Genomic DNA, 12,932 nt, shown 5'->3' on the forward strand with positions numbered 1-12,932 from the left:
TACTTTAAAAAATCAGAATAATTACAATATTAGTTTGAATTCTACAACTCACATTTTATTACAAATAAAAACATTATTCGACATCATATAAATGGGGATTAAACGAGCAAAATCTTATTTTCTGAAAACATTATAGTTAATTTGATTTGAATTAAAAATGAAAATGAATTCCTTACTATATTTAAAAATAAATGACTACATTTATAAATGTTTCCATATTACAGCAAGTCAATATTTACTGGAATATATACACAGAAACAAAAGGCGGATTTAAGCTATAAAATGTATATGATTTTTATTGACTAATCATAAATTTACCCAAATGTTGTATTAACAAAATTTCCTTATGTTTAAAGAAATTTGTATCTCAAATTTTCCTAACTAATATGGCTGATGCTGATTTTAATCAACCTCTGGTAATGGCATTTTCCAATAGTTCCACGAGTTGAAGTCTTCCTATAAGAGATTAAAAAATAAAAATAAAAAATTAGCGAGAGAAAGAAAATGCAAATGAATATTAAAATGAAAAAGGGTCGACAAAAATAGAAAATATCAAAGAGAGAATGTATACATAAGAGAAATTTTAAAGCACTTCTAATTATTTAAAAGAAAATTATAGGTATTTTGTCACAGTTAAAACTTAAAAGCACTTTCCAACAAGTAGAATCACTTTCACTAGTTTCAAAAATACAACCATTTTAAAATAGACATGTTTTGACAATGATTCATAAATAATTTTGAAAATCACTTTGATATCCAATCCATCTCCACTTGAGAAGTGATTCTCCACCTGATTTTTGGTATTAAAAAAAAAAGAATTAATAGAAAATTAATTTTCAAAATAGTTAATTGTTTTAAATTTCAAAATTTTCTTTTTATTTCACCTTATTTCCACCCTGATTTTTTTTTCATTCTAAAATTTCTCTCTATAATTTTTTTTTTATAATATCTCTCTAAGATTTTTTAATTATTGATATAGATTATTTAATTATATATATCATGTTTTTTTATCATAATTACTTAATAAATGGTGATTTTTTTTATGGTGTCAAGTAATTTTTCAAATATATGTTATTAGTTTTTTAATTTAAATCACTTTTAATTATATGAAAACCAATTTTAACCGGACATTAAAACAATTATACTATAAAAATCAATTTAATGTGAAAATCACTAGTTCTAAAATCATTCTCAAACATATCCCTACTCTTACCGGTTGGACAGACGAAGTTGGTGGAAATATTACGTTAACGAGTTCGGCCAACGACTCGTAAGATTTAACATTGTGGCAATGACTATTCACCACCTCTCCCTACAAGATGACACAAATTTGCAGGATCAAACTGAGAGAACTGAGCAGGTATAAAATCATAGTCTTGAACCAGCTAAATACCTTTGGGTTGATTATAAATATTTTGCCCTTTGGGATCCCCATTTTCATGTAACTGAGCTCATCGGTGTCTCGGTTACCGAAGCCAGCGTAGAACGGGTTATGATCGGAAGGGAAAAGTCTTCTAATCTCCTGCAGATTTCACAGCACAGAAATGCAGTGTGTAAGAACTAGCACCTAAGAAACTGTTTGAATGTAACTTAAAAATTGCAACATTTTTCCATTCCCCCATTTACCTCTAAACAGGCAATCTTAAATTCATGAGGTGCTCTTCTTATTACTGTCATCATCATCATAAGAGACAAAATAAGTGCAACTGATAGATTCAAACATAATAACAATAGAAAATGAACTTCTGTGATAATGTCAAGGTTTCAGATTTTCAGAAATGTTGATGAAAATGTCGATGCTTGAAATTACTTGAATGGGACAAATGTTGATCACTTCTTATATAAGTTTACATATGAGCGATGAGAAGTTTATTCTATGTTTGGAATAACATGATGAAGTTCAATGCAACGTGCCACTCCCACAGACGAAAATATTTTACCTTCTCGGTACAGCGAAGGAAATAGTCCATCTGGAGATATGACGACAGGGCCATCGGGTAAAGCTTCTCCATCCTACAATGGAAGAAGAATAATCTATGTCATTGTTGATTTTGTTGTTTCCAAAATTGTAACGTTTATTGAAAATGAGAACTGAGAAACATAAACCCTTATCAAACACTAATGTTTCTCAAAAACTAGAAATGCAAAAAAACTAAAAATGGGAATGTTATGAAACGGGCTCTTAAATATCCAAGATGGTCAAAATTAAACGTTAACAAGGTTAATCTCATTAATATGTTAGCCGATACCTGTTTTAGGTTGAGCAAGAAACTCCGGGTTAAATACGCTTGAACAATTGCTCGGGCGCTCAAAAATAGTAACTGATATCCATTTTCCTGTAGTAAAAACAAAATTCGCTGTGAATACTCAAAAGTTGGTTATCTTGAATGATTAACTGTGAATAGAGTACACGCCTTAATTGCAGAGAAAAGTCTAGCCACCCCAGATTGTGTCCAGTCCATGCCAACCAAAGGCATGAATTGGCCTAACACATCAGACCTGAAAAAAATATATAGGCAACACACAAGTTATATTCGATATCTGATTAGTTGCAACGCTGCCGAAGACACAAAGAATATGCAGCCATTCGTTACAACTAATTGTAAAATTTTCATCTGATACGAAGTTATAGACGAGATTACACAAAAATCTCCCAAGAAAAAGCAAAATCCCAGAATAACAATCAAGGAAGTTGCAGAGTGATTTTATAGCTATATAATTCAGCCTTACTTGGTTATTGTCCCGTCCACATCTGAAATTACGATTCGAGCGTTCCATTTCCACAGGTAAATATGAGCATCAACCTGTTAATGCATCTGCAGTTTAGCACCAACTAGGAAGATCCAACTTTCATGTTGATATATCTTGATCATAAAGTATGAGTAATAGTCGACAAACCTTTTGTACTCCGAGAACCTTTGTAGAAAAGGTGAACTTGATCCTATTTTGACCTTCTTTTAAATTCAAAGCCGCTATCTGCTCCGTAGTAGGAATGTTTGTCCTTATAATACGGTTGCGAGGAGAATCGTTGTAGTGTTGGGATGTCAGAGTTGGACTCGGTAACTCAGATAGGGTGTCGAGAAACACATCCTCGTTAGATGTGCTATCGCCATTGAGCTCAAATGTTTTGACCCTTCGAAATGGAATGGACCAAAGCCTCCACCTACTTCCAGACGGAGTAGAAACGTTATCAGCTTCCTCATCTTCGGGCCTGGTAAAGTCATCTTGTTCCACGGGAATCGCATCATTGGGATCCATCGGCAAATCCAATCCAAATGCTGCCATTCCAAGCACTACTGGAGCCACTTTATCCCAATGCCAGTACCTCCCTCGAAAACTAATTATTAGATTCTCATTCCTTGTAATTGACGTGGCAGAGCTTCCAAATGCCCAAGCAGATATGCGATGAGCATCAAACACTTCAGCAGCAGCACTCAATCCCATACCGGGATGAAGTTTACTTCCGCAAAGTGAAATTTTGAAGTCTGTATATTATTGGCATAGGGAAAGGGATTACATAAACGCACTGTGTATGAATGATCAACAGATGAATTTCTAATCATTATTGGATCCAGCAAAAAGGAGCTTACTTGTGGTTTGCTGACTGTCAATCCTTTCGTTCGAACTTTGTACACGAAATCCCGAAAACTCGCTTTCACTGCATTTATCGTTAGACACAGATCTTTCTAAACCTCCATCTTCATGATCAACTGCCTCATTCACTTGATCATTCTTCAACTGTGTATTATGACTATCAAAGTAAACTGATTGGTCATTTTGATCCAGATTATCCATAACGGGTAAATCGGGAGATGTACAGGTGCCAGAGAAATCATGACCACTTGGTAGGGATGACTCTTTCTTGATGAATTTACCAACACTCTCTTCTACAGTTTCATCAACTCTTGGAGGATTTTCAATGCCTTCAGCTTCTGAATTATCAGTCACCAACAAGGGACTGACATCTTCCGAATCTAATTGACCATGTTGTGGTCGCTCCAAAAGGGAGTTAGAAACACAACCTGTATCGCCTCCCGAAGTAATATCCACATGGTTTTGTGAATGAAAAACATGTTCATCTCCTTCACAGACTTCCAGCTGGTACTCAAAAACATCAGTGTCACTGTTGGCACTGCAAATGTAATACAAATCAACACCACTTTTGGATCCATTAAGATGATTACAATTACGAGGCTGAGGATCTTCCCCAGAATTGGACTTCTCATTACCTTCACCAAAATCCATCCCATCACCACAACCCCGACAATTTTGAGTTGGAGTCAATCGCACTTTCTCCATACTCTTTTTTGATGCCGAGATAGGATCAGTTGGCTCATAACCATTCACACTCCCTAATACTATTTCTGACTTCTCATCGTGTGATTTTACAACTTCCACATCCGTATATTGATTCGACCTATCATCTAACATCTCAACTGAACTGTCCATACAAGATTCCTCATCTTGGAAAGATCTCCCCTTGCCATCAGATTCTGCTGTCTCATTTCTTTCAGAGTATAATGGACTTGATTCCTCCTGCATTTGCACACTAGCATCAAAAACACCATTCTCTTGAACACAAGAGTCAAGAACATCCTGATTTCCATCTTTCCTGCCATCAAAATCTGTCCTATCATCAATAATCAAATCACCCATAGCTTCAACACCACCACTTCCCTTGGTCGGATCAACTTCCCTTACAAAATACGCCTCGCCCGAACTATCAAGATACATATGAAAACCAGCCTCGACACCATTGACGGTTACGCGAACCTTCTCTGCACCCTTCAGCACGCCCTGAAACTTACCAAATTGGACGTGCCATGGCGTACTCCGAAAAGTCCCATCCTCATGCTGAACAACAATCACATCAATGGCTCCTCCAAAGGGATGGAAAGGGATAGCAAATGCTAAAACACCTTGAGTGATCAAATTCCCGAATCTTCCCACCACATTCATCATATCCAACTCCAAGAACTCAGATCAAAATTTACAGAAACCCCAATAAGAAATCGAAAAATAAACTTTCTTTTCCCCCACACTTTCTTTCAAATAAAAAATTTATCATAAGTTACTCCAAATTTCAACTTCTCTTGTCTTCTACTTCAATCCCAACATAAATCAAACAGAGCTAGTTAAAGAAAAACAGAGAAGCATCTCATTTCAAGAACATTCCGCCGCCAATTTAGACCCACAAGGCATGCATGTGAGCAGATACTGGAAAACGCAGAAACTTCGATTCTTGAACAGCCAAATTATGAACAAGAAAACGAATAAGACAGAAATTTGCCCCAATACCCAGAAAATTTTATGAAACTAAACGAAACTTGGGGACTGACCCGAAGAAGAAAATCCGAAAAATGCGCTCAAAATTCGCCAATGATCAAAGAAATGGAAGAATGAGCGAGCCGAGAGCTCGAATTGAAGCTTGTTTTTCTGTGATTGCTCTCCCAATCGAATGCGCACGAGTTCATTTTCCTTTTTTCTTCCCCCTTGTGGCGGCTTCTTCAGAGTTTGGACTTATCGAATTAACGTCTGGCTATAATAGAAGCCACAGGAAATTTTCAAGTAGAAGAGCCGTAGACGAATAAATAGTTAATGCTGGAATCTTAGTACGAAACTGGTGCTGGGTTTTTGTCAATATTACGAGATTGCCCTTAAGGTAGCCGTGTAATTGTGGTGCACTTTGAAGGGTGTTTCGGGTATTTACTATTTAGTCGTTTGGCCGCTCTGCTATTTATTTTCCGGCTTCTGGCTTTTTCGACCGGGATTGTCAAGGAATCGAGGTCAACAGCAGCCACGTATTCATCTTCCGTGCTTCAAAATTCATTGATAATTGTTTGACTATTCCTTTGGAAATATAAAATAAAATAAAATAAATTTTTTTACTATTTTTCCTTTTGAGGCAACAAAGAACTTTATTTAAGAAACAATAAAATCACTTTGGGTTACAGTTGCACATTCAAATAATTGAGAATATAGATAAATTATTTGACTATTAAAATTTAAGAATCGATTTCTTATTTTAATAATATTACTTAATAAAATTACTGATCGTTTTATATCTTTTATCATTGATGTCTTTAGTCACGAATGTTATTATTTATTTTTTAAAGTTGAATATTTTTATGAATCTAAATTGAATTGTCGATTTTTGATACACTTAACAAATATTATTATAGCGATATTATTTTCGTGGATGTTAATTCTTTTGATTGTATTAAATGATTTTTGGCCAGCTGTTTTTAATGCACTTTCTAGCTTGGTTTATACTTTTCATGGTAAGTTTTAGAGTGTTAATCTGATTTTATGGGTTTTGACATTTTTACAACTTTATTTTATATTGGTTGGTTTGTATGTGTACGATTTTGAATGTGTATTAATTTCATTGATTGTATTTGATAATCATTCTGTTTTTTTATTTTAAGGGTGTAAACAATAGTTTTATTCATGTGTTTCTTTGTTCTGTTACATCTTTTTAAAACGGTTTTCAAAATATAAGTCAAAATTTGAAAACTGAAAAAAAAAAAAAAAAAAAAAAAATTTTTTCAAATTTTTTTTTTAATTTGTTAAGAATTCACATATATATTTAAAAAATGTGAAAATTTGACATATTAGAAATTGTGAACAAATAAGTTTAATTTTCAAAAACCAAAATCTGAAAAATAAAATAGTTATCAAAAGCAACTTTTAAATTTAGGATCAATTTGATAATATAATTAAATAATAAAACTATATATGTGTACAATAAAAATTACCCAAAATTTAAATTCCAAATAGCGTTCCTAATTATTATTTTGTCTTGTTTTACATTTAACAATTATATAGTGTGAATATTGAATCATAGAACTTGGATTGACTTTAGTTTTTACATTTAATGTTTAAACATTTCATTTTAGTTTATGATTTTTTCTCGAGTTCAATAAAATTGATATTTGTCGGGAATTTTTTTTTTGTTTTTTTTTTGTTCCATTTTAGATTATCAATGAAAGATATAGAATTTTAGTTGAAAATAGAAAACAATTATTGCTGTATAAATCATTTTATGGACACCGACCAGACCAGACATTGAAACACAAACACGATACAGTATTTATGAAGGTAATAAATAGGCTCTTTAATATGAGACTTTATATCCGTAAAAATAATAAAAAAAATTATTTTAATGGCAACCAAAATAAAAGTCAAACAATATTTTTCGTCTCATCTTTTTAATTGGGGCATCAGTAAACCAGGAAAACTGTGTTGAAATCGCTCAAATCCTTATCCATAAAAAGGGCAGATGGCATTTGGATTTGGCACTACGACAAAAAGAGGTGTACAACGTGAAAAGTGATTACCGAGCTTCTTATGTTCAACAATGACTCATTCCGTTAGGATACTCATAAATGAATTAAATTTATCCAGTCATGATATCAGAGTAAGAGGTTATGTTTTCAAATCCCTACAATATTATTTCCTCCTCATTTATAATAATTTATCTACGTACTGGTTTAGTCATTAAATTTTAGTATATATATATATTTTTCAATACAGCAAATATGGGTGGGATGTATCACATAATTGAATTGTATAAAAATATATCAAAAAGAAAAAATATAAATTTAGGTCGGATAAGGTAACATTATTACTAACTTGAGTATCAACGAATCAAGTACCTAACTAGAAGGTTGTGAGTCCGAAAGAAAAAATATCATTGGTTGGGAAAAAAAATCGAACTTCAATTTGTAAATTTCATCACTTTCTTTTCAAATTCAATTAAAACAAAAAAAAGGAAAAAAATCAGTCCACTTCTCGTCAAAGCCTCTCAACAAGTTTTAAGTTTTGATTAAATTACAACAATAATACTTTTTTTTATTTTAATGTACAAAGAACCTAATATTGTTATTAATTTAAATGAATGGTTTCTAATTTGTTTTAGATAATTATTAATTTAGTCATTGATCGGTTTTTAGTTCAACAATGTAAGAGGAGAGATTGAAACCTCCAACTTTCTTTCTTTAGTACAATAAGTTCGAACTATGACAGATATATGTGTCAATTATCATTGAACTAAGTTCAGATTGGCAAAAAATTAGTTAACTAATTCTCTAGAAAATTGTTATAATTTGTGAAACTAAAAGTTGATACAATATTAAATCACTCAATATTAAATCACTATCTAAAGTACTTATTTCCGACCAAAATACCATGTGTTTGAATCTATATTCCAATAATATTAATATATATATATATATTGCTAACATATTTGGACACATCAATATGCTCCACTCATATATGCACACGTTAAACCCAACTTATTTATAGACAAAACTTAATCCGTTGTTCACTAAAATCTAATTCTTTCCAAATTAGACAATACACCAACATTCTTTTAACAAATCTTTAACATATTTTGTATGGAAGGTTTTTTTTCGTACATTTTTATACTTTAATGATAAATTTAAATATTTTAAAACATAAATAGTCAAATTGAAAAAAAGAAATCTAAAAAGATTAAGGACCTTTTGATATTTTAGCCTCATTAATATTATCAAATAAATTTACGAGTTTGGCTAAAACGAGCATAGCTCAGTGATAATTGAAATATATATCCAACAAAGAAGTTGTGAGTTCGATCTCCCACCCCATATGTTGTACTAAAATTTATGAGTTTAAAATTTACCATCTCCACAAATGTCTAAACTCTTTAGTACTAAGTTATTGTCAATCCGAGAAATGAAAATTAAAAAATTAAGAACAAAAACATAATTTAACTAAAAAACAAATAATACATGTGTAATTAAATTTCATAAGCTCGGGCTTTGGATTGGGAAATTTGATTGGCCTGCCTGTGCTTTGGAGAACTAGACCATCCCAAAATCCGAACCGACAATCTTGGGTCAACTACTTCCCTATACGGCGTCGTTTGGTTCGTCTGATTTCCACGCCGGCTAGATCTGGCGCGAGGGCATTTTTGTCATAATTGACCCTTAACCGTCTAATTCACGCCAGCGTCACATTCTCCACCCGCCCCCTTCTCCTTAAGTCCGTTCTCGTTCCTCCCGAAGCTCGCCACTGTAACTCTTCGCTCGGGACGATCTCCGGCGGCCGCGAATTCTTTCAAAATGACGAAATCGCCCTTCCGCCTCCCTCTCCTCCTCCTCCTCCTCCTCGGCCTCCTCGCCGTCTCCACCACCGCCGAGATCAAATCCCTCAAGATCTCCTCCGACAACCGGCCGATGATTCTCTTCGAGAAATTTGGCTTCACGCACACCGGTCAGGTCGCCATATCTGTCCAATCCGTCTCCGTCGCTTCGTCGCTCGCTGAAATCGACCCTTCTCGGCTTGGATTCTTCCTGTTGTCTGAAGAATCTCTCCTTCAAGTCCTCCTCGAGATCCAGCAAAACCCTCAGTTTTGCGTCCTCGATTCTCGCTACATCAATCGTCTCTTTACCTTTCGGGACCTCTCGCCGCCGCCTCAAAGCTCCTTCAGCCGTTCCTATCCCGTTACTGCCCCCAATGAGTACAGCCTTTTCTTCGCCAATTGCGCTCCCGAATCCTCGGTTAATATGCAGGTGCGGACGGAGGTGTACAATCTCGACCGCGATGGCTCCAAGGACTATCTCTCCGCTGGCCTTACTCAGCTTCCTTCTCTCTATTTCGTCTTTTCCCTTGCGTACCTTGGCTTCTTAGGGCTTTGGATCTACGCTTGCCTCACGAATAAGCGCACCGTTCACAGGATCCACTTGTTGATGGGCGGATTGCTGTTGATGAAGGCGTTGAATCTCATTTGCGCTGCTGAGGACAAGCATTATGTTAAAAGCACCGGGACGCCTCACGGTTGGGATGTGTTGTTTTACATTTTCCAGTTTATCCGGGTTGTTTTGCTTTTCACGGTGATCGTTTTGATCGGAACTGGGTGGTCCTTTTTGAAGCCATTCTTGCAAGAAAAGGAGAAGAAGGTGTTGATGATTGTGATCCCACTTCAAGTCTTGGCTAACGTGGCTTCGGTTGTGATCGGCGAGACCGGGCCTTTCATCAAAGACTGGGTCACTTGGAATCAGGTTTTCTTGTTGGTGGATATCATATGTTGCTGTGCCATAATTTTCCCCATTGTTTGGTCGATCCGATCTTTGAGAGAGACATCGAAGACCGACGGGAAGGCTGCGAGGAATTTGGCAAAGCTCACTCTTTTTAGGCAGTTCTACATTGTTGTGATCGGCTATTTGTACTTTACACGGATCGTCGTTTTTGCGCTCAAGACCATTGCCGCATACAAGTATCAGTGGGTGAGTAATGCAGCTGAGGAAATTGCAAGCCTGGCCTTTTATATGGTGATGTTCTACATGTTTAGGCCTGTGGAGAGAAATGAGTACTTTGTTCTCGACGAGGAAGAAGAAGAGGCTGCGGAGTTGGCTCTCAGAGACGAAGAATTTGAGCTCTGAAATGGGCATTGAAGAGTACTTTCTAGTTCTTATTGCCATCTTTTTCTTCTGCCATACAAATGCAAGTGATATAGCTGATTTACAAATAGAAATTGTTGAAGTCGGGTCTGCTGCTCATTTTGCTGATGTTTTTTGTTTTGCCCTCCTTTCAACTCGTGTAGAAACTTGAAAATTGTTCTCTGTTTTTTGTTATCCATGTTTATGTTTCATGTCATAATGCTAAATAGTGACTTCCGCATATAGAGTTCGCTCAAACATGAAATGTGAAAGCCTCTTTATTCTGTTCCTCTATTATCTTGCTCTTCTGATCCTTCTGATTGTTGGAGAACATGTGCCGCTCAGAAATTTGATTAACTTTCGGGTCACTGATAGAGATGCCATTTCGCTGCACAAATTTCCTGCCTGAAAGACCAGTCGAATGATCTTTATAGTATGTTAGTTTGCAGGGGGAGTTATCTAACCAAACAACCTTTGTGTCGCTAACTGTAGAAAGTGGTATCCATAATAATACTTGATTCGTTTCTGTAGCTTTGTCTTCATTTACAATTTATATGTGTGTATGTGTGTATCATTGCTTGATATATTCCTTGCTTAGATTTTCTTCTTTTCTCCCTTTTCCTTTTTCCTTTTTACGTCTGTTTCTGGTGCAGATTCTTGGTGGTGCTATTTAGTAATCTGGCTGTCATTCATATTTGTTGTGGAGAGTATTTTGACTGTTTATTCAAAGAGTTTTTCCCCATATTGCAGAGTTTGATTGATTATTCAGTTTCGAGCTGAAAATTGTTCTTGGTTCTTCAGAAGATTGTTGGTGGGACTATGAGGTTGGTAGCTAGAATAATTTCTGAATCATGTTTGCTTCTGAGAACCTTTTTTGTCTATATATATTTGAGGCCATTTTTGCTGTGAGAGAATTATTTAGTACAACCAAATAAAGGTTAGGAGCAAGCAAGAATTTATTAGGAAAGGATGATATGATGCATGCTGTTGTGACCCTTGATAAATTGCCTAGTGGGTCTAACATGTAATGTCTAATACTGGTAATGGTGTTAAGGACGGAACATAACCTAAAATTTAAAATTTTTAAAGATCAATATTCAATAGACACAGAACTTCCTTGGATGGGTCATAAATTCAATTCAGATTTAATGTATGGAGGTTTGAGACAACTTCCCTTTTCTTGGAAAAGAGATCCTTTGGATTTTTCGACCCTAATACTAATTCCCATTCCAGTTTTGCACCATTTGGGACTTCTTAACAATCTTAAGAGGGTTTCTTAACAGTTTTGATACAAGAAAAAAAAGGTCTCTTAACAGTTCTGTCATCATATCTTCACATAGATGATTTCTGATTTGTACGTTCATTTTCTGTTCTGTACCCTTTCTTCCTTAGGGTCATTTTGAGATGAATTTCTTGGCAACTTCAAGGGAAAATGCTACTGATGAAGCATAGGGCTAAATCATAAAGAAGAGATGTTTAATGTTGCCAACATGAGCATAGCTTAATAGTTAAGGCATCTTGCTCTTTTCATAGAAGTTGGAGGTTCAATTCCTTGTTCCCATATTTGTTGTGCTCTTAAAAAAAAAGAGTAATGCTGAAGTTATCAATAGAACTAAGTTGGAGGTTCAATCCCTCGTCCCCATATTTGTTGTGCTCTTACAAAAAAAGAGTAATGCTGAAGTTATCAATAGAACTGAAGGCAAACAATGTTTGATCAGTAATATTTTTCTAAATGGGTTCAAATCATGATGATCATCTGTTAGACCTCCAATAGAGAAGGTTTATTTACGGAAGGGTTTTGAAAACCGTTTTAATTAGTTTCTTTGTAAACATTATGTTGGGGAAGTTATAAGAAGTCCCTTAGGTTGTTATGTTGGCTTTTGTTGTTCTGTATTTTGTGTCTTTTCTTAAAGAAATGTGGAGAGTTAGATTACCCCATTGAATTGGTCCATCTATCACCATCCTACTTGAAATGACTCAAACACTCACGAATATTAAAGAATTTTTTTTTAATATTTGAAAATATTGTCCTATGAGTTATGACATAGCTCTAGTGTGCTTCGTCGCTAAGACAAGCTATGGTTCACCCACGTGAGAGATCATATTGGCTTTTTCAATATTTTCTAGGGGAAAAAAGAATCATGTTGATCCTTGGATCATGGTTTTTGAATAAAATAGGACCAAGTCGTTGAAATACCTTTTGCTCTAATCAATCTCTCTTCTTATAATGAATCTGAATAGTCAACAATTCTTTTTCTTTTGAATCTTACAAGTTAAGCATTCTCACAAGTGCCCTTTACCATGGAAAGTCTGCCTTGAAGTTCTATTAATGCTTTACGATCAAGTTTCTGCCTGCGGGCAGGCATGAGACTATAATTTTTTAGACGGGTAAGGACACAAGATAAAGGTTATGATCGGTACATTCCTCATTCTATTATTCAACTCAACTGTTATTGGATAAGAACTTGATTGAAGAAAGAAGAAAAAAAAGGGAAAGAGAAATTTGAA

General features: G+C 34.9%; 2 protein-coding genes across 2 annotated transcripts; one reads left to right on the forward strand and one right to left on the reverse strand.

Annotated features, from left to right (window-relative positions):
- Positions 1-178: 178 nt before the first annotated feature.
- LOC111013635 (phosphatidate phosphatase PAH1) lies at positions 179-5,556 on the reverse strand. The gene is made up of 10 exons (XM_022288123.2): positions 3,591-5,556; positions 2,899-3,485; positions 2,731-2,804; positions 2,415-2,499; positions 2,250-2,336; positions 1,941-2,013; positions 1,627-1,670; positions 1,394-1,522; positions 1,214-1,312; positions 179-456 (listed from the first exon to the last, which is right to left on the reverse strand). Exons 1-10 carry the CDS (start codon positions 4,960-4,962, stop codon positions 403-405), a joined length of 2,604 nt encoding a protein of 867 aa, XP_022143815.1. The 5' UTR covers positions 4,963-5,556; the 3' UTR covers positions 179-402.
- Positions 5,557-8,989: 3,433 nt separating this feature from the next.
- On the forward strand, positions 8,990-10,718 carry LOC111013624 (protein CANDIDATE G PROTEIN-COUPLED RECEPTOR 7). The gene has a single exon (XM_022288104.2). It carries the CDS (start codon positions 9,108-9,110, stop codon positions 10,425-10,427), a length of 1,320 nt encoding a protein of 439 aa, XP_022143796.1. The 5' UTR covers positions 8,990-9,107; the 3' UTR covers positions 10,428-10,718.
- The last annotated feature ends 2,214 nt before the right edge of the window (positions 10,719-12,932 follow it).

This window comes from Momordica charantia (genome assembly GCF_013281855.1).
Source record: "Momordica charantia cultivar OHB3-1 chromosome 1 unlocalized genomic scaffold, Mcharantia_2.0 BLBB01000001.1, whole genome shotgun sequence".
Taxonomy (NCBI): Eukaryota; Viridiplantae; Streptophyta; class Magnoliopsida; order Cucurbitales; family Cucurbitaceae; genus Momordica; species Momordica charantia.